The sequence below is a fragment of the Loxodonta africana genome, chromosome 3 (assembly GCF_030014295.1).
Source record: "Loxodonta africana isolate mLoxAfr1 chromosome 3, mLoxAfr1.hap2, whole genome shotgun sequence".
Taxonomy (NCBI): domain Eukaryota; kingdom Metazoa; phylum Chordata; class Mammalia; order Proboscidea; family Elephantidae; genus Loxodonta; species Loxodonta africana.
In genome coordinates, this window is record NC_087344.1 from 120,060,552 (window position 1) to 120,083,513 (window position 22,962).

Sequence of the window (22,962 nt, forward strand, 5' to 3'; positions counted from 1 at the left end):
CATCCCATAGGCTAAATAGTATATCTCTGGTAGGTTCAAGTCTGAAATGTGTTTCCATTTTTAGGCTCAGTGGTGAAAATAAAACAGTTTGCCCTGATTTTGTGGTAAATTCTCAGTTGTAGCTAACCTTACTCGCTCTCTGTTGTTCTTGCACTACTGTACCTTGCAGCAGAAATTTGGCAACTAATGTGAATACTGTGGAAAGCCAAATTAGATTATTCAGGTCCTCAAAGGGCTAACTCAAGAGACTGAGTAATAATGCCTGCTGATTCTCTCCCATCTCTGAAGGCAGCTGACTATTAGAGGAAAGGATTTGTGTTGGCAGATTGGAAGTGTGTATTTTCCAGTCAACAAATATTCATTGAGTATGTTCACTATTTTAGGGTTCCTAGGTGGCCCAAATGGTTTGCACTCAACTACTGACTTAAATGTTGGCTATTTGAAACCACCCAGTGGTACTGGGGAAGAAAGACTTGGTGATCAGCTTCCATTAAGATTATAGATAAAAAACCTTATGGAGTGCAGTTCTACTCTGGAACACATGGGGTTGCCATGAGTCAGAGTCGACTCAATGGGAGTGGGTTTGGTTTTTTGGTTGTTCACTATTTGTATGATGCTGAATATATTCTGACTCATAGCAACCCTATATGACATAGCAGAACTGCCTCATAGGTTTCCAAGGCTGTAATCTTTACGGGAGCAGGCTGCCACATTTTTCTCCCCCCTGGAATGCCCAGTGGGTTAGAATTGCTGACCTTTTGGTGATCAGCAGGTTTCACCATCACGGCACCAGAACGCCTTAGATTGTGTATGGGTGTTACGGATTGAATTGTGTCCCCCAAAAATGTATGCTGTGAATTCTAATTTCTATGCTTGTGGTTATAATCCCATTTGGGAATGGGTTGCCTTTGTTATGTTAGTGAGGCAGTGTCTTAGTCATCTAGTGCTGCTATAACAGAAATACCACAAGTGAATGGCTTTTAACAAAAAGAAATGTATTCTCTCACAGTCTAGTAGGTTGTCAGCTTTAAGGGAAGGCTTTCTCTCTCTGTCACCTCTGGAGGAAGGTCCTTGTCATCAGTATTCCCCTGGTCGAGGAGCTCCTCAGGCGCAGGAACCCCAGGTCCAAAGGAGGCGCTCTGCTCCTGGTGCTGCTTTCTTGGTGGTATGAAGTACCCAACTCTCTGCTTGTGTCCGTTTCCTTTCATCTCTTCTAAGATAAAAGGTGGTGCAGGCCACACCGTAGGGAAACTCCCCTTACATTGCCTCAGTGATGTGACCTTAGTAAAGGTGTTACAATTCCACTCTAATCCTCTTTAACATAAAATTACAATCGCAAAATAGAGGACAACCACACAATACCGGGAATCATGGCCCAACCAAATCGATAGACACATTTTTGGGGGGACATAATTCAGTCCATGACAGGTAGGATTATTGTAGGGTGTGTTTTGAGTCAATCTCTTACAAGGCATGAAAAGAGCAGATTAGGATAAGCAGAGAAGCAGAGGTGAGAGAGGGTGGATGCCATGCCACATGAAGGTCACCAGGGAGCCGGGGAATAAGGACCTTCCTCTAGAGCCTTACTTCTAGCCTCCTAAACTGTAAGAGAGTAAATCTGTGTCTGTCACAGTCATCCTCTTGTGGTTTTTCTGTTAGAGTAGCACTAGATAACTAAGACAATGGGGCACAGAGAATTTGGCATTTTTTTTTTTTAACCCATGTCATATTCTGACAAGATGTAGAGAGAGTAATATATGGTTTAGGATTTTAGAAAACAACTAGTAAGTATTGCCTACCAGCTCTGGGCAAATCACACAAGAATAATTTGAAAATAAAATCCGGTATTTAAGAAAGATATCAGCCTTTTAAAGTGTGTATTTTGTGCATTAATAATGTATATTGGTGATACTCATTCTCTGTGTTTTTTCCATGAATTACTCTAAAGCAAATTATTTTGCATACCTGTTTAGTTCCCAGGAGTAAGCATTTCCAAACTTGTGGCATTTTTAGAAATTAGTACATGTGCATGTGACATATTGAACACCAGGAACAGAAAATGTAATAGCAGGATCATTCTTTTTTTTTTCCTTCTGCTTTTTTTTTTTTTTTTGCTATTTAATCTTAATGGATATTGTGGTGACTTATTAATGTATCAATTAGTAATTTTTTTTTTCCTAATCAGAAAAGAGTTCAGTATATACATACCATGTGCCAGAGAAAGTTTCAGGTGCTGGAGATAGAAAGATAAATAAGACCCACTGTGTGTTATTCAAGAGTTTATAGGTTAGAAGAGGAAACTAACACAAAAGCAGATGGTTTCAGTATAAATGACAAGTATGATAGTTTATGCTGAGCACCATGGGAACACAAAAGAGGGAGCCAACTTGAGGACTCTGGGGAAACTTTCTGATAATGATAATGAGAATAGTAGTGGTCGTAATAACCACACCCAACATCAGCATTCGCTAGGCACTTATCTATGTCCCAGGCACTATTACAGTGAATCCTGTGAGAGCTGGAACTCGCCGCCACTGCTTGTTCTTCTGGATCTCAGAAGTGTTCTGTCTGACAGGGTACGGTCTTACCACTTTTCTTTTGCTCTCTATCAATGGAAAATATTTGAATTTTCCTCCTCTGATGGGTTTCCACCTTACACAGGTCCTGACTTCTGCAGGTTTTACTGTATATGCAATGTACAAATGTTAACATTTTTAATCCCCAAAAAACCCTTTGAGGTAGTTATTATTATCCCCATGTTACAGATGAAGAAACTGGGGCTTGGATACTTTAAGAATGAGTAGGAGTGAGATAAATAATGACTGGGGCCATTTGCATATGCTGCCCTTTATCTAACTCTGATATGTGCATTTGAAATTATATAAGACCCCAGGCTGAAAATTAATTTGATCAAGAATTTGAGGAGTTATTTTACTTACCATTTCAACTCTGATTGTTTATTAAAATGCAAATGAAAAGAACACAAGCAACCCACATTCAAGAGAGGACATAACACCTTTAATCAAAATGGCTTTAAAACATTTTACTTGGGCATGTTTTGTTGTATTCCAGAGCCTTTTGAATGGACTGATGTGTTCCAAGCCCGAAGACCCGGTAGAGTACTTGGAAAATTGTTTACAGAAAGTCAAGGAACTAGGTGGCTGTGATAAGGTGAAATGGGATACATTTGTCAGCCAGGAAAAGAAGACGTTACCTCCACTCAATGGAGGACAGTCACGGAGATCCTTTCTAAGAAATGGTAATGTATATGTAAAATAATAGACAGTTTCATAGTTATAGCATTTCTCTGTAAATATATACCATATGGACATATTACGATTTAATGCATTGGGTTTCCAAATGGCTAGATGGATATATGGCCCTGGAGCATGATTAATTTCTTTGCTACTAATTCTAAAAATCTCCATGATAAGACAACCAAAATTGCCTACCATTGTCCAGCAATTCACCAAAAACTTACTGGAATTTTATATTAGTGACTATTATTTTGCAAAATGAATTACATTAGCAAACTATGAATTTTTCTTAAAATAGCAAATAAGACCTTTCCAAATAACTGAACAGGATACAGGTAAAAGTGGTCGTTGTATGTAACAATTCAGACATTTTCATTCGTTGGAAAGAGATTTACCTTATTAACATGTTTCCAAATTCAGAGTTCATAGTAATACATTTGCATAAATGCATGTGAAGTTCATGCTGTCTAATTCAGCAAGCATTTATTAAGCAGTTATCGAATGCAATACATTAAATTAGGTATTGGGTGCTTCAGAAGAATGAGAAGACAAGTTCATTTAACTTTTAGGAGTTTGGAACAAAGAACTGGAGTTTGTCTGATTGGTTTCATTGTTTTCTGATCTCTTTCTGCAATATGTGCTTATCAAAATGAGTGGTTCAACATCAGCTAACCAAGCTTTCAAGCTCTGGATGAGGTTGTGAAATATGATAGTATGTGCAAAATGAAAACAAGTCCAATCAGGACCAAATTAATTCTTTCCTAATGACCAAGATTGTATTTTCAAAACCATCCTCAAAAATCGTACCATGAAAAGTTTCAGATATACTTACAGAATCTGAAGTGAAGACAATTCTGTTTACAATAAATATAAAGAGGAAACAAATCTTAGTTTCACTTTTATCTAGTCATGACCCACTTAGATTTTATTTGAATGCAGTGTGGAAAACAGTTGTAGTGTGTTAGTTTTTAAGAAATACAAACAGAAAAGAGAAAGCAGAAATATTTCCCCAAACATGTCCAGAGGAGGTTCCTTCCCTGCTCATACAGGAGTCCATATTTTGTGATTTCGGTTTTGGTGCTCAAATGTTTTGCCAGAAGTTGTTTTAACCCTGCCCCCCCCCACCACCAGGTTCCCAAATGCTGCTGAGAAGCAACTCAGATATTTGAAGTTTCCGTTTAAAACTAATTCCAGAAATTTTCAAATGTTAGAACAAAACATAGAGAAACAATTAGAAAATACTCAGTGCGACCATGAAGTAATACCAGTAGCTTTTCAAGTCTTAGAGAACAGTTGATCTTGTTACTGTACAGGGTTTCTCGCTGCAATCCATCTTATATAGATTAGAGGGTAAAACATCGTCACCTGATACAAAGTAAGTTAAGTCATTATCTTCTGCGGTAAGTCCTAAGGTTAAGGATATGTCATCCTATGCTTGCAAAATTGAATTTGCACCAAATGTTTTGATTTGACCCCTAAATGTTTTGATTTGACCCCTAGAGCCATTTAAATACTAAAGAGATTTTCACTATTCATATACAGTCTACTCATAGACCCAGTTTTTATTTAATATCAGATTAGAATCCCAAATTGAAATTCTCACTCTTTGGAAACAACTCAGGGTACACAGAGTAGCAAGTGAGCATCATTGGAATTCGGGGCTTCAATCCAAACTGTGTAGACACAGCTTGGATCTGGCACCTCACAGGTACTCTCTTGAGTCACTGGAGTACCATTTAGTCAGTTACGGCTTCAGCGTACCACTTAGTAAATTACCGTTTCAGTGGGGAAAATGATGTTCTAGATGGCTTGGAGAATTCATACACCTTCCCAAAATGGCTAACTTACTTCCCATGGTGTCGTCACACTGTTAGAATCTGGCTCATTGTTAACTACATGCCTCATGCCCTTGTTAGATCAAGTGAGATAAATACGGGGAACTGCTTTCTAAGTGTTAAAACACTCACAAACCTCGAGTATTGCTGTAGTCTAATGTATTTTCACACTTTTGAAGTTAAATCTAAAAGGTTATGACATTCAATTAGTTGAAAAGCTGCTCTCAGACTGGGTATCAAAGTGACTGTTTAGCAACAAAATGAAACCTTAATGCTTCTATTTTAGAGCGTTCCTTGACTTTTTTTTTTGACTTATGAGTAGAAGCCAGGCAGACCAAGTGTATAATAAAGAGTGGTGGGAAGTATGGCCAAACTAGGGAGCAGAGCTGGAGAACACATTTGTCATCTAAAGGAAGTCAAGTACAGATTTTTGAAAAATGCCAAACCAAACAAAATATTTCTATGAAGCTATATTGGGCCCACAGATGACTGGTTTGAAACTCCTGATCTAGCAGCGTAAGCTCGAACAAGAATGAAAAACATAGGTTTAGTTTTCAATAAAATCGAAATTACTTTCCAATTTTAGGGTATCCATACCTCCTAATACTGTACTGGAGGTCACACTCAGAAATATTTTAATTAATCATCAAATAAAACCTTTCCTGTATTATGGTGATACGAATGTTGTACCATACTGCCTTATATCTGGAATGTATGCTCAAAGATGAAAAGTAGTTTCAAAACTATTTTGCCCTGTAATAATAAAATTTTGTTTTTATGAAATGCCTTACCCATTTGTGTTTTATAGCTTTTAGCTGTAATTTGTGGAGCAGTTCATTGAATTCAACAAAATTACTAACTGCCCAATAACTTAAAGCATTATGATTATTTCTAGAAATAGAGTGGTTCATTCATTTTTTTTCTCCTGAAATATTGACATACCCATTGCCATTGAGTCAATTCTGACTTGTAGTGACCCAATACTGATACAGCTATGCTAATAAATGTTATCATGAAAAATTATTGTATAAAATTTTTTTTTAATCTTCTAAGCAAATTACTCTCATAAGTAAGAAATATAAAAGCAAGGATAAATTGTTGATTGGCTGTTCTTTAAAGTATTTTACTGCAAATGTGAGATGAGCATCTATTTTCTTTTCTGCCATACATACACAATTGAACAAATGATTACCTATGAGTAAGAGCTCTACTTCCATAGCTCCAAATGTTCATAAAGCTTCTCCTCTGGAATGTTTCGTTTTCATCTTAAACTCAACATAACTAAAGCCAAACATACCATATTTACTTCAAAACCAGCACTCCCTTCCACTTCCGATTTTCGTGAAGTCAGTCGAAGTCAGATGGGTAATAAAGTAAGCATTTATTGAATATTCTTGTTAGGCGCCATCAAGTTGGTTCCTACTGATAGCAACCCTATGTATGTACAGTGGAATGAAACACTGCATGGTCCTGTGCCATTCTCACAGTAGTGGTTATGCTTGAGCCCATTTTTGCAGCCACTGTGTCAGTCTACCTCATTGAGAGTCTTCCTCTTTTTTACTGACACTCTATTTTACCAAGTATGATGTCCTTCTCCAGCGACTGGTCCCTTCTGATAACATGTCCAAAGTATGTGAGACATGGTCTTGCAATCCTTGCTTCTAAGGAGCATTCTGGCTGTATTTCTTCCAAGACAGATTTGTTTGTTCTTTTGGCAGTCTGTGGTATATTCTGTATTCTTCGCCAGCACCATAATTTCAAAGGTGTCAGTTCTTCAGTCTTCCTTATTTACTGTTCAGCTTTCACATGCATATGAGTTGATTGACACACCATGGCTTTGGTCAGGCACACCATAGCCCTCAAGGTGACATCTTTGCTTTTGAAAACTTTAAAGAGGTCTTTTGCAGCAGATTTGCCCAATGCAGTGTGTCCTTTGATTTCTTGACTGCCATATCCATGGCTGTTAATTGTCGATCCGAGTAAAATGAAATCCATGACAACTTCAATCTTTCGGTCTTTTCTCCATTTATCATGTTGCTTATTGGTCCATTTGTGAGGATTTTTATAATCCATGCTGAAGGCTGTAGTCTTTGATCTTCATCACTAAGTGCTTCAAGTCCTTTTCACTTTCAGCAAGCAAGGTTGTGTCACGTGCACAATGCAGGTTGTTGACGAGTCTTTATCCAATCCTGATGCCGTGTTCTTCATATAGCCCATCTTCTCAGAGTATTTGCTCAGCATACAGATTAAATAAGTATGGTGAAAGGATACAACCCTGACGCACACCTTTCCTGACTTTAAACCACACAGTATCCCCTTGTTCTGTTCGAACGACTGTGTCTTGATCTATACACAGATTCCTCATGAGCACAATTAAGTGTTCCGGGATTCCCGTTTTTTGCAATGTTATCCATAATTTCTTATGATCCACACAGTTGAATGCCTTTGCATAATCAATAAAACACAAGTAAACATCTTTCTGGTATTGAATACTACCATATGCTAAACACTTTTCTAGGACTGAGGATGCAGCGACCAAAAAGAACAGACCTGGAACCTACCTTCATGAAACTTGCAGACTAGCAGTGAAGTCAGGCATTAAAAATATAATTACAAGCACAATGGGTGCTATAGGAAATACTGTATATCATGGAACTAAGCATATTAACAGGGGTAATGGATCCAGCATGGCGTGGGGTTCAGGGAAGGTTTCCTGGAGGAAATGACGTATATGGTAATATCGGAAGACAGAAAGCTGAGTAGGTGTTAACCAGAGGAGGATGAAGGAGCTTGAGAGGGAACCAGGAACAGATATTTCTAAGGTAGAAGAGGGTGTGATGTGGTCAGAAATGAGAGAATCCCAGTGTTTTGGGAGCAGAAAAGAGAAGGCAGAGAGATAACTGTAATATATGCAATGTGTCCCTTATTCTTTTAGATTTGGAACTTGAAATTGTTTTTGAATTGTCTCTTTCCTTCATTTCTGATATCCCACCCTTACCACGTCTTCAACATCCAGCCATTCATTTCCATCTTTCTTAGTTATCTAGTGCTGTTATAACAGAAATGCCACAAGTGCATGGCTTTAAAAAAGAGAAATTTCTTTTCTCACAGTCTAGTAGGCTAGAATTCCAAATTCAGAGTGTCAGCTCCAGGGGAAGCCTTTCTCTCTCTGTTGGCTCTGGATGAAGGTCCTTGTCATCAACCTTCTCCTGGACTAGGAGCTTCTCCACGCAGGAACCCGAGTTCCAAAGGACGTGATCTGCTTCCAGCACTGCCTTCTTGGTCGTATGAGGTCCCTCTGTATCTCTGCTCGCTTCTCTTTTATATTTCAAAAGAGATTGGCTCCAAGACTCAATCCAATCTTGTAGATTGAATCCTGCGTCATTAACATAACCGCTGCCTGTCCCACCTCATTAACATGATAGAGGTAGGATTAACGATACAGGAAAATCACATCAGATGACAAAATGGTAGACAATCACACAATACAGAATCATGGCCTGGCCAAAATGATACACATATTTTTGGGGGACACAATTCAATCCATGACACCATCTAACCTAATATCGCTTTAGCTTAAGCCCCTCATTTCTCACCTGTAGATTATCTTCACAGCCTCCTAGCTATTCTTTTAGCATCTAGTCTCTCTCTACTCAAATCCATTCTAACTGCCACTAGATTAATTTTCTTGAAGTATTTATGTATGTTATTTCTCTACCCCAAAAAACTCCTATGACTTTCAACCAGATAAAAGCTAAACCCCTTACCCTGGTGTTCAAGGCCTTCCACATTGTGACTGTAAGCTGCCTACCTGTCCTATCTCCTGGTTCTTTTCCACAAAAAACTGTCTATTTCCCAAGGCTGTTCTCTTTGATATTACTTCAAAAAATATTTATTGAACAACTATGTGCTTAGCTTGGTTTTAGAACCTGGAATACAGTGTTCCAGGTCATAGATAAGAACTCAGCTTTCATGGAACTTAAATTCTTATGGGAGAAGACAAATAATAGAGGAAAGAATGAATAAGAAAACTCTCAGATGGTGAAGTGGTAGATGATATGCAGAGCATCAGAGTGATATCCTTGAGATTAACTGGGTAGCTATACTAGATTAAAAAATCAGAAAAATCCTCTTAGTGCAGGTGACATTTAAGGTGAGGTGTGAATGACAAGAAGTAGCCAACCATGGGACCATCAGCGGAAGAGCATCTCAGGCAGTGGATCCTGGGAACAAGTGTGGAAATAGGCTGAGTGGTAAAGAGTATTCCAGTAGTTTCTGAGAAAAAGGCGATGTTGGTTTGGGGAAGATTTGTGGTAGTGGAGACAGAGCAAAGCATATACATTTGGGGTATGTTTTGGAGGCGCATCTATGGGAATAGATGTGAAGGGTGAGAGAAGAAGAGTAATAAGTAAATGCCTAGATTTTTACTTTGCATTTGGTAAAGTAATTACATTTTAAGGCAAAGCCAGCTGCTGTTACCAGCGTCTTTCTTGATGTAGACCTTGCCAGCATTTTCTAAAGAATATCCATGGTTATCTGCAGACTACCCCACTCCTTTCATGGGACTAAACTGAGGCCAGTGGGTCATTAGTCAATGGCCTCATTTCTTGTACCAAGAAAGAATGGAAAGTCCTACCTGATCTAACATCTAGGGGAGGAGATGTCAGCATTAGGCCATGCTAAGAGGCAATAGTCCCCTTAGCCAAGTCCCTCATGGAAGGCCAGATGGCATCCTCTCTCCTTTGTGCCGGGGCCCTCTGGATACTTAGAGCTTCTTTGTGTTTCCTGGCATAATGACACAATGGTGTGAGGAGGGAGGGAGCCATGAATTCGACAACTGATTCAGACCATCTGCCTGATTTGGGTTTGTGAGCTCTGTTCTCTGGTCCTTTTGAACATGCCACTTGTATTTATGACTCAAAGTCTTTGTGCCGTTCCCACCAACTGGCATATACTTCCCACATTTTATCAACTGTACTTGTCTATCAAAGTTCAGGCCCTGCCTCTTTTACAAGTACTTTTCTACCACTCCAGCCCAAATGGATCTACCCATTCATTGAACTCCTGTGGTATTCACCATGAGAGGTATCCATTCATTTTAGCACTTAATTATATACAATGCTGCTTAGTGTGCATAGAGCATTGAATATAAGCATGTAAATTCCAATTTGTAAGGGGTGAGGGGACAAGACTACATCTTATTTTTCCATCAAATCACCCTCAATACACTAACATGTCTGGCAATAAATGGCAAATATTTGTTGCCATTGTAGATATAAAATCAACTTAAATCTTGATTTTTGTGTATTTTAATTAAGGAGGTTTAAGAAAGTAAGTTTTGGGACCTTGAAAAATACTCTGAATTTAGAAATTTGCTGCTATCCTTCTAACTGGCTTGTAAGTTGTTAGATGCCGTCAAGTCGGTTCCAACTCATAGGGACCCTCTGTACAGCAGAACGAAACACTGCCTGGTGCTACACCATCCTCACATTTGTTGCTGTGCTTGAGCCCATTGTTGCAGCCACTGTGTTGGTCTGTCTGATTGAGCATCTTCCTCTTTTTCGCCCACCCTCTACTTTACCAAGCGTGATGTCCTTGTCCAGGGACTGGTCTCTCCTGATAACATGTCTCCATCCTCACTTCTAAGGAGCATACTGGCTGTACTTCTTCCCAGACAGATTTGTTTGTTCCTTCTGGCAGTCCGTGATACATTCAATGTTCTTTGCCAACACCATAATTCAAAGGCATCAATTCTTCTTCAGTCTTTCTTGTTCAACGTCCAGCTTTTGCATGCATATGAAATGATTGAAAATACCATGCATGGCTTGGGTCAGGCACACCTGAGCCCTCGAAGTGACATCTTTGCTTAAGAATACGTTAAAGAGGTCTTTTGTAGCAGATTTGCCCAATGCAATGCATTATTTGATTTCTTGAGTACTGCTTCCACAGGTGTTGACTGTGGGTCGAAGTAAAATGAAATACTTGACAACTTCAGTATTTTTCCTTTTATCATAACAGTATTCTAGTTTTATGTGTCTAATGCCCCTGGATATTTCCACTGGGCCACACTAGAGTTCTTGGATCATAGTAAGTGCACATCTTTATTTGTTTAATGAATGAAATAAATGATCCCTAAGGGTTGGCTCCACGGCAGCTGCGTATGATTGTGAAGGCTGTACACTGCACAACCCTCAGGAGTACCATTCACAGAGACCAGGCTGTATACAACCCGTCCAACTAAGACTAGGCATTACTTGAGAAAGTTCCTCTATGGCATGGGGCTTATGGGCCAAGTGTGGCCCAGGCCTGTTTTTGTAAATAAAATTTTATTGGAACATAGGCACACATGTGTGTTTATATGTTGTCTATGATTGCTTTCATGCTACCATGGATGACCTTGCTACCAACAGAGATGGTTGGCCCTCAAAGCCTAAAATATTTACTCTTAAAAGTTTGCTAACTAACCCCTCAGGAGTTTTCTTCCAGTTGAAAAAAACGTCAAACTCATCTAGTTTTTAATTTTCTTCCATGAATTTTTAAGTGCAAGAAATGTTTTCTATGCTTTTTTTTTTTTTCCTTTTCAAAGTTATCTTACTCTTTTGCAGTGATGCCTGAAAATTCAAACTTTCCTTATCGGCGGTATGATCGGCTCCCTCCAATCCATCAATTCTCCATAGAAAGTGACACAGATCTGTCCGAGACTGCAGAGTTAATTGAGGAGTATGAGGTTTTTGATCCTACTAGACCTCGACCCAAGATTATTCTTGTCATAGGTATGAGAACGAAAGCAAATTCTCATATAATTGATAACTTTGTCTATATACTTAAATTTCAAAAGTATATCATTTATGTATCTTTTTGAGAATATTCAGTTGGATAATGACAAGGAAGAGAAGCAAAAGCTAAAGAGACAGTGGGTGGAAATATTTTTAGCACGATTTTCAATAAAACAAATTATTATAATTATATAATCTAATGCCTGTTGCATTTTTATAGAATGTCATTACAATGTCATGGAAATCATTTGTAACTAATTGAAAGTAATTAGCTTGCCAAGATTTATTGTCCTGTGATTTTATTTATTTAGTATTAAACATAGATAGCATGATCCATTGTAAGTTTTCTAAACACGATGTGTTTTCCCTTTTACTCAATGAATTGAATTTTTATTCACTATTCACTTCGAGTGGTTAAATGCTATGGCTGCTAACCAAAGGTTCGGCAGTTCGAATCCCCAAGGCACTCCTCGGAAACTCTATGGAGCAGTTCTACTCTGTCCTACAGGGTTGCTATGAGTCGGAATCGACTCGACAGCAGTGGTTTTTTTTTGGGGGGGGGGTTATTCACTTGGGAGGGAAAAATAAATAAAAATGCGTTGGTTAAGACTCGTGTAAATGAATCTTCTTTATGGCAAAGTAGTGTTTGTAATAAAATTTAAGTTTCACTGTCATGAGACAAGCAAATCTAATAGAATTGTGTTTTATACAGCAACATGGAACATCTGAGTATTAATCAAAATAATAATGATAATCCAAAAAAAAGTTTTTTTTAAATTGCCACTATGAGTCTTAGGTTGAATGTGAAAATATCAGCCTGATGCCATTTCACTAGGAATGGATGTTGAAAATGTCTTAAATATTTTTGCAAAATGCGTTTGGACTATTCTTGCACATTCTAACCTTCTCAGAATCTATAAAGATCATGATGAGACCTGTGAACATGCAACAGATGCAGTCATTGCTCACTTTCCAGTCTGACTCAACTTGCACAGAGATGACCGAAAGCAAAAATCTAGCGTGAAATGTTCAAAGCTCTTTTAGCCAGTAAAAAGGCATATAGCCCCCGTGCAGAGAGTAGTGTTCCGAGAGGACATAATGATGATGGCAACTAAGAAAAAAGCATGCAAATAAACAGACCAAGCTATAACAAGAATTTAAGCTCACTAGACTAGAAGAAGTGACATTTGCACATTTCAAAGTGTAATGAAATATGAAAGTGTAAATACATTTAGCCCTGAATTGTTAAAAATAATATTGTGGGGAGAGAGTATGGAAATCTGCTTTCCAAAAGTCAAAATGTTTCTATGGCTATGGCAATCACTGTTATGCCATAAATGTCTACTCTTGAAAATGGAATGTTTTTTCATGTTTAAAAATTTGGGACCCTTACCTATAAGACCAGGAAATACTTTACTAAAAGATAGAACTACAGGTGAAGAATAATTGTAAAATATTTCACTATTTTGTGGTTTAGATGTGGACAGAATACATTCTTTCAATTTTGTTTTTCTTGTAGCTACTAAAAGTATCAGTGATTATTAGCGTGATGAACAAATGGAAGTTTGGTTGTTCACAAAAATGGTATAATACCAAATTACTCTTGTGAAAAACAGCACGTATTTTTTGGGGGGTTGTGAATTTTATAAGACAATGATTAAAATAGTTTAATAAAAAAAGACCTTTGGAGAAATTCTAAATTTTTAGATCTTTCCTACTTCACAGTTTTTTTTTTTTTTTTAATTAGTAAAATCAACTTGTTTTCTTAAGGTGTGACTCTGATTGTAGGCTTCCAGGTTGTATTGTAACATTTTATATATTTCAAGAACGATGCAGAATCAATGAATGTGAATCACTCTTAGAGGACTGAGATAAGGAAGGAAAGGAAAAGCCCAGCCATAGGTTATCTGAGAAAATTTAGACCATCTTATGACTTTTGATGAATTATGAAATAACTGCACCTGAACCTTACAAATTTTTGTTAGTTCCAACCTAAAAAAAAAACGGGTGCAGGAGGTCAGGATGCATATGTGGTATTACAACCAAATAAAGAAATTTTCTGTTTAGGCACTGCAGAATTTTTTAGAAGGTTGGCACAGGTATGAATCTCTCCTGTGTTAACATAATCATAGAATCTAAGAGTTAGATGGATCCTAGTATTTACAAGCATTAGAAATAAACAAATAGAACAAGATTATGCAGACTCTGGCTTCAGAAAGAATAAAGTAAAATTAATTTGTTACAAAGCTTAAGTAATCGAACTCATCGAATAAGTTAATGCTATTCTCTGCAAATTGTGCTAATCATGTTTTTTGTTGTCTGCTGTTGCCCCCTTTTGTTGACAAAAAACAGGCAAGCAAACAATTTTACCTTGAAGATGCCATAAAAAACAAAACCAAACCCACTGCTGTTGAGTCGATTTCGATTCATACCAACCCTATAGGACAGAGCAGAACTGCCCCATAGTTTCCAGGGAGCACCTGGTGAATTCAAACTGCCAACCTCTTGGTTAACAGCCATAGCACTTAACCACTACACCGCCAGGGTTTCCGAAGGTGCCATAACTTTGAATTTTTCAAAATGCAGTGGAATTTATAATCTCTGAGTGATGGTTTGTGAGACGAAGTTTGCAAATCTAGTTTCTGAAAGATAATTTTTATTCTTTAGGGGTCTGTTTGAATTTTTTGATGGAGTTGGTCATATAATTTCTTTTACTCAAGCCAGTCTATGATTTTCCCATATGCTTATAGGCCAAAAGCAAGTATTTAGAACCAAAACTTACTTTTGATTTGCAAATAAAATAATTTAATTTAGTACAGGTAGTTTATAATGTTACATCTAATAGGATAGGATTTAGAATCTCTTAGAAAGAGAAGGGTCAAAAATGTAAGCAAATTGTATCCTAAATTTAATAAAGCAATGTAAAGGTGAAATCAAAAAAAATAAACAAACCCATTGCCGTTGAGTTGATTCCGACCCACTCTGCGACCCTGTAGAAAGCTAAATATTATTAGTGCATTATATGAGAGTCAGAAATAAGAAATGGTTCTCATTCCCTTAAAATCCTTCACATTAAAATGTTTAAAGTTGACCTAAGCCCTGGCCAATCAAGTCTATCCATCCAGAACGCTTTTCTCAAGAAAGTGGAGGAAAAGAGGGAGAGAGAAGGGAGAAAGAAAAAGAAAGAGAAGAAGAAAAGACCAGGAAGAGGAAAAAAACTTTGTTTACTATCTGAATAAATAACCCATTTCTCTTTTATTTATATTTGTGACAAAAATGAAACATTTATTAAACAATTATATAACGACGGAAATCCTGGTAGCATAGTGGCTAAGTGCTACGGCTGCTAACCAACAGGTCGGCAGTTCAAATCCACCAGGCGCTCCTTGGAAACTCTATAGGGCAGTTCTACTCTGTCCTATAGGGCCGCTATAGGGTCACTATGAGTTGGAACCGACTCGACGGCAGTGGGTTTGGTTTGGTTTTGATTTATATATAATCACTTCAACACACAAGAAACTTGGTATGTTCAATTAGTAGTGAGAACGTCAACTCATTTTACTATTGAATTTTTTTTTAATTAATTTTTATTAAGCTTCAAGTGAACATTTACCATTCCAATCAGTCTGTCACATGTAGGTTTACATACATCTTACTCCCTTCTCCCACTTGCTCTCCCCCTATTGAGTCAGCCCTTTCAGTCTCTCGTTTCGTGCCAATTTTGCCAGCTTCCCTCTCTCTCTATCTTCCCATCCCCCCTCCAGTCAAGAGTTGCCAACACACTCTCCAGTGTCTACCTGATTTAATTAGCTCACTCTTCATCAGCATCTCTCTCCTCCCCACTGACCAGTCCTTTTCATGCCTGATGATTTGTCTTCGGGGGTGGTTCCTGTCCTGTGCCATCAGAAGTTCTGGGGAGCATTGTCTCTGGGATTCCTCTAGTCGCAGTCATACCATTAGGTATGGTCTTTTCATGAGAATTTGGGGTCTGTATCCCATTGATCTCCTGCTCCCTCAGGAGTTGTCTGTTGTGTTCCCTGACAGGGCAGACATCGATTGTGGCCGGGCACCAACTAGTTCTTCTGGTCTCAGGATAATGTAGGTCTCTGGTTCATGTGGCCCTTTCTGTCTCTTGGGTTCTTGGTTGTCGTGTGACCTTGGTGTTCTTCCTTTGTCTTTGCTCCAGGTGGGTTGAGACCAACTGATGTATCTCAGATGGCCGCTTGTTGGCATTTAGGACCCCAGGCGCCACAATTCAAAGTGGGATGCAGAATGTTTTCATAATAGAATTATTTTGCCCATTGACTTAGAAGTCCCCTCAAACCAAGTTCCCCGGACCCCAGCCCCTGCTCCGCTGACCTTTGAAGCTTTCATTTTATCCCGGAAACCTCTTTGCTTTTAGTCCAGTCCAATTAGGCTGACCTTCCTTGTATTGAGTGTTGTCTTTCCCTTCACCCAAAGCAGTTCTTATCTACAGATTGATCAATAAAAAGCCCTCTTCCTCCCTCCCTCCCTCCCCTCTTTGTAACCACAAAAGTATGTGTTCTTCTCCGTTTTTTCTATTTCTCAAGATCTTATAATAGTGGTCTTATACAATATTTGTCCTTTTGCCTCTGACTCATTTCGCTCAGCATAATGCCTTCCAGATTCCTCCATGTTATGAAATGTTTCAGAGATTCGTCACTGTTCTTTATCAATGCGTAGTATTCCATTGTGTGAATATACCACAATTTATTTACCCATTCATCCGTTGACGGACATCTTGGTTGCTTCCAACTTTTTGCTATTGTAAACAGAGCTGCAATAAACATGGGTGTGCATATATCTGTTTGTGTGAAGGCTCTTGTATCTCTAGGGTATATTCCGAGGAGTGGGATTTCTGGGTTGTATGGTAGTTCTATTTCTAACTATTTAAGATAACGCCAGATGGATTTCCAAAGTGGTTGTACCATTTTACAATCCCACCAGCAGTGTATGAGAGTTCCAATCTCTCCACGGCCTCTCCAACATTTATTATTTTGTGTTTTTTGGATTAATGCCAGTCTGGTTGGTGTGAGATGGAATCCCATCGTAGTTTTAATTTGCATTTCTCTAATGGCTAATGATCGGGAGCATTTTCTCATGTATCTGTTGGCTGCCTGAATATCTTCTTTAGTGAAATGTGTGTTCATATCCTTTGCCCAGTTCTTGATTGGGTTGTTTGTCTTTTTGTGGTTGAGTTTTGACAGAATCATGTAGATTTTAGAGATCAGGCGCTGGTCTGAGATGTCACAGCTGAATATTCTTTCCCAGTCTGTAGGTGGTCTTTTTACTCTTTTGGTGAAGTCTTTAGATGAGCATAGGTGTTTGATTTTTAGGAGCTCCCAGTTATCTGGTTTCTCTTCATCATTTTTGGTAATGTTTTGTGTTCTGTTTATGCCCTGTATTAGGGCTCCTAGGGTTGATCCTATTTTTTCTTCCATAATCTTTATCGTTTTAGTCTTTATGTTTAGGTCTTTGATCCACTTGGAGTTAGTTTTTGTGCATGGTGTGAGGTATGGGCCCTGTTTCATTCTTTTGCAAATGGATATCCAGTTATGCCAGCACCATTTGTTAAAAAGACTATCATTTCCCCAATTGACTGACACTGGTCCTTTGTCAAATATCAGCTGCTCATACATAGATGGATTTATATCTGGGTTCTCAATTCTGTTCCATTGGTCTATGTGCCTGTTGTTGTACCAGTACCAGGCTGTTTTGACTACTGTAGCTGTATAATAGGTTCTGAAATCAGGTAGAGTGAGGCCTCCCACTTTCTTCTTCTTTTTCAGTAATGCTTTGCTGATCCGGGGGTTCTTTCCCTTCCATATGAAATTAGTGATTTGTTTCTCTATCCCCTTAAAATATGACATTGGTATTTGGATTGTACTATTGAATTTTTAATATTGCTTAATAAATTTTAATTATTTGACAGTGAATATTACCAAAACATTTCATAGCTTATGAGATATTGACTTTTTAAAATGTTTTGCCTACGTTCAATAATTTATGCTTAAGTACTTGAAAATATTTCATTTTGGTGATTGCCATGACGTAACTACACATTGGGCTGATTACTGTGGGCTATATGTTGCAATTTATTCTGTCTCTAAATTCCAATTAGTCTAGGTTGTTCAGAAATATAAAGTTAACAAGAAAATTGATCCAGCGTGATTTGGAAATAAATTGAGGCACGTATATTAATATATATGATTGTTTTATTATTTATGTTTAAAAAAAAAACACAGTTACCAATGATTGAGGCGTTGGTGGTTCTGTGGTAGAATTCTTACCTTCCATGCAGGAGACCTGGTTTGATTCCCAACTAATTTATCTCATATGCAGCCATCACCCATCTGTCAGTGGAGGCTCTGCTGTTGCTACGGTGTTAATTAGGCTTCAGTGGAGCTTCCAGACTGACAGAATAGGAAGAAAGTCTTGGTGATTTAATTCTGAAAATTTAACGAAACCCCTGGGAAATCACAATAGTTTAATCAGCTGATCATGGGGATGGCTCAGAGCTGGGTAGCGTTTCATTTGTGGGCTTTCATACGCGTGGGGTCACCATGAGTCCGCTGACTAGAAGGCAGCTAGCAACAGCAACAGCAAAAAATGATTAGTAATAGTTAAGTTGCAAAATGTTGATTATTTAGTGCTAATGAGCTCAAAATTATCATGAGTGCTATGAAATCGTTTTACTTTAAAAACCTCTTCAATTTACCCTGCATGCTCATGGTATAAAACTTCTTTTGAATTTTAAGGTGATAAGGCAAGAGATTTAAATAAGCTGTGTCAATATTGGTGAGCCTTTGATTTAAAAATAATTGTTATGTTTCACCAAATGCACATTAACTCTTTGTTGGCATAGGACACATTTCTGTTATTTCAATCTTTTTTTTTTTTTTTGTATCTCAGAGTTTTCATAGCAAAAAACTGTTGGACTTTACATAGAAAAAAAATAAGAAAGATTTCTTTCAACTGCATTGTTTGAAATTTCAAAAAAGTATTATTTTCTAAGCTACGTATAGGAAAAAATGTCTCTTTCATCTAATACAGTTGGTCAAAACAGTTCTACCTTTCCTTGGCCAAGTCTACACTTGTTCCGCATTCAGAGGTGGCAGTGACCAGTAAAAACCAGTTGCTGTTGGGTTGACTGTGACTCGTGGTGATCCCATGTGTGTCAGGGTATGACTGTGCTCCATAGGGATTTCAATGGCTGATTTTTCAGAAGTATATCACCAGGCCTTTCTTCTGAGGTATCTTTGGGTGCACTCGAACTACCAACCTTTTGACAGCATCTGAGCACATTTACCATTTGCACTACCCAGGGACTCCCAGGTAGTGCTGAAAATGCCACAAATGAAACAGTTACCCATCCTGGTACTGGTGGCCCAGAATTTATGTCTCAAGACAAAAGTACCAGTGCCATTGAGTCAAATCCAACTCATGGTAACCCTGTGTGTACAAGAATAGAGCTGAGCTCCATAGGGTTTCAATGACTGGTTTTTCAGAAGTAGATTTCCTGGCTTTCCTTCTGAGGAGCCTCTGGGTGGACTCAAACTTTCAACCCTTCTGTTAGCAACTACACACATTACTTCTTTGTACCACCCAGAGACTCCAAGATGAAGGTAGTAGTTGTACAAAAGGGATTTTTTTTTTAATTGTTTCAGAAGGTCATCATTTTCCTGTTTTAAATAATAGGTGGTCCAGGAAGTGGAAAGGGTACTCAAAGTTTGAAAATCGCAGAACGTTATGGATTCCAATACATTTCAGTGGGAGAATTATTAAGAAAGAAGATCCACAGCACCAGCAGTAATAGGAAATGGAGTCTTATTGCCAAAATAATTACAAATGGAGAATTGGCCCCACAGGTACAGCTGTCTTATTTGCTTCTATTCTTCAAAGATTTTTATACAGGTTCTAAGTGAACTAGGCTTAACTCTGGGTTTTTTCATCCTTTCTCTTTGTAAAAGGAAACGACAATTACAGAAATAAAACAGAAATTAATGCAAATGCCTGATGAAGAGGGCATTGTTATTGATGGATTTCCAAGAGATGTTGCTCAGGCTCTATCTTTTGAGGACCAAGTAAGAATGTCTCATTATATTTTAAATGACCTGATTTTCACTTAAAACTTTTAGATTAAAAAAACAAAAAGATTTCTTGGAAGACTCGCTGTTATTTCTCATGAATGCTGTTCTGAAAACATAGGCAGGTATGTCAGTATGGGTTGGTGGAAGGTCAGAGCCTTGGCACATGCGTAAAAATTGAAGATGGTGCCTGCCAAAAAGAAAAGACAAAAGCTAATAATAGAATTCATTATTTTTATTAAAAAGGCAAATCTCTCAACTTTATTTGAAAATACTTTCCTGAAGACTGTTTGAATTTTTAATTGCTAAAAGCAAGCTTTATTCAGTACGCTCGAGGATGGAAAACATCACCCTGTACTTATCTGCTGGTTGAGAAAGCCCCCTTTTCATTGGGTGGTGAAATACTAAACAGCCACGTATGTTAAAGGAAGGTTCAGGTTGCCAAAATTTACTCACACTTGGGTAGATGATGCATCCTACACAACCAACACATCGTTTGAAAGGGAAATAAAGCAATTAAAATATTTCATACTGTCTACATAATCTTTAAAAAGCTAGTGTAACTTTTTTCATGTAAAAGTTTTAACTACAAAAATAAAATATGGTCACAAAAATGACACCTCCCCCTTCTTCTAAGAAATGGAAATACTGTTAAGTTTGTTGTGTATTCTTCCAGACCCTTTTCTATACATTACATACACAGGCATACATGAACACACTCACATACAAATGCATTTTGAATTTTCATGGCTATTTCCAAACTGTCCTTCGAAAAGACTGTTCCAAGTTCCACTCCCATCAGTGTTGAATGAGAATCCTTTTTCTCCAGATCCTTTCCAGCCATATGTAATTCATATTGAAAAATTTTGCCAAATTGATAAACAGAAAATCATATTCCATTTATTATAATTACATTTCTTGGATAATTACCAGAGTTAAGTATATTTTCATGTTTATTGCCCATTTCTATTTCTTCCTTTTGTTAATTGCCTGCTCTCCTTCCTCCACTTTTCTACAGACCTGTAGAAAACTTATTTATTGGAAGGAGCTTTTAACTTGTTACAGATTGTATCAAATGGGATTAGGTCAAATAAAATGTAAGTTTGTGTCTCCTACAAAAGAAGCCTGAAGTTGGGCAGTTCAGGGCCAGAAGGTAGCTTCGTAAAGCATCTCACTGAGTATTCAAATTAACTGTACACCTGGGCCCAGGTGTTCTGAAGGCTCTGGATGTAATTCTCCATCAAATACGCAGCACTGTTAGAGATGAGCTGCACTGTTCCATCAAATTCAAGGGACTTAGAAAAGTTAACAGTGGTGCGGCTGCTCTTCTGCCTGCCCCAGTTTGCTGGCTTTGTAATAACGAGACCGTATTGGCTATTGTGTCAGATATCTTTTGATCTTGAGCTCTCTCCTACCTGCTCTACCAGAGCTGGTACTGGGGTACTTTTCTGGCAAGGCATTCCTTACAAGATTCCTGGATGGATTGTATTTAACTCTTGCCATATGTAGCCTGGGGAGAGCCCTCCCTCCCCCAGGAAATGTAAGAGCAAACGGGCACTGGTCGGGGGAGACTCCACGGAAGGGACTCCTCCCTTGACAGCAGCTGTAGCCCTCTCCTCAACCGCCGTCTCCTGTTGGCTGGGGGCCTGCTTCCCACAGGCCATGGTGCAGGGCTGGCTCTGCGCACCCAGGAAAAGTCTGCAGACCTCCTCTCTCCACAGTAATTCACCAGACCAGAAGCCACCGTTGTACAAAGAACACTTAACAAAAATTTTTTTACTTAAAACTTTCTATAATGCATTAGCAACTTTGTGTAAAAATGGCAATCAAGAGCATCTAATATATTTAAAACTTCAAAAAAAAAAAAAAAAAAAACCCTCGAGGATGTTATCTTGAAGTAACTTCCAGGTAGCTCCTCACCATGTGGCACTGATGGGCCTTGGGTCCAAGACCACATCCCAAAGGGGCTTGTCCTGGAGTTGCTTCCAGTTGGCAAGTCCTATGATGAAATTTGATGTTAAGAATTTTTAATTAAGATTATTAAATTCCTTTTAACAACAGCAACAAAAAGCCAGCAAACTGCGGCAGGCAGAAGAACAGACACACTTCACTTTTCTAAGTCCCTCGAAATTGATGGAACAGTGCAGCCCGGTTCTAACAGTGCTGCAGGTTTGATGAAGAATTGCATCTGGAATCTTCAGTACACCTGGGTCCAGGTGTACAGTTAATTAGAACACTCTTCTGGAATGTCTTTCAACCCTCCTCAGGGTTCCCTCTTCTGTGGTATGTCCAGAACCCCTAGTGCTTACTCATTTTAAAGGCTTGGTTCTAATTGCTCTGACCTTGAAGAGAGAAAAACTAGAAAAATCTGATCAATTTCCCCTCTTTGCTGTTGCCACCACATGATATTACCATTGAAAATGAGTGCTATGGCAGTTCCATGTAATTCTTGGCTATTGGTGGAAGCATAATAGCCAGGCAGGCAAACATTGCCACCCAAACCTGGTCCACTTGGAATGAGCCACATTTGGTGGCTACAAGCAGACAAAGCAACTTGACATTTTCTTTCCTTTCGAACATGCTATGTTGACTCTTTGTCTTCTCCTGTGGATAGCTCAGGCAGATAGCTTTTCTGATCATGAAGAAATTGACAGTCTCATTTTCAGGTTTTAAAAAGTCTAGTCAATCTAAATCAAGACTTAAGTTTCTCATTTAATTAACATATCTGTGTTCTCCCTGAAAACCCTGATGGCATAGTGGTTAAGTGCTACGGCTGCTAACCAAAAGGTTGGCATTTCAAATCCACCAGGTACTCCTTAGAAACTCTATGGGGCAGTTCTACTCTGTCCTATAGGGTTGCTATGGGTCAGAATCGACTCTATAGCAATGGGTTTGATTTTTTGGTATGCTTTCCCCAGTTTAGGTCTGGTTCAGCCTCAAAACCTAGAATCCTGAAGTCCTTTCTCTTGTGGCTTACAGCTGGCAA

General features: G+C 38.4%; 1 protein-coding gene across 1 annotated transcript in view; it reads left to right on the top strand.

Moving 5' to 3' along the window:
• AK5 (adenylate kinase 5) overlaps positions 1-22,962 on the top strand; it is a 318,482-nt gene that overhangs the window by 2,398 nt on the left and 293,122 nt on the right. The window contains exons 2-5 of the mRNA XM_010591179.2: positions 3,073-3,259; positions 11,698-11,865; positions 19,588-19,757; positions 19,860-19,973. Coding sequence (XP_010589481.1) covers positions 3,073-3,259; positions 11,698-11,865; positions 19,588-19,757; positions 19,860-19,973 — 639 coding nt within the window. The remainder of the gene's footprint in view (positions 1-3,072; positions 3,260-11,697; positions 11,866-19,587; positions 19,758-19,859; positions 19,974-22,962) is intronic.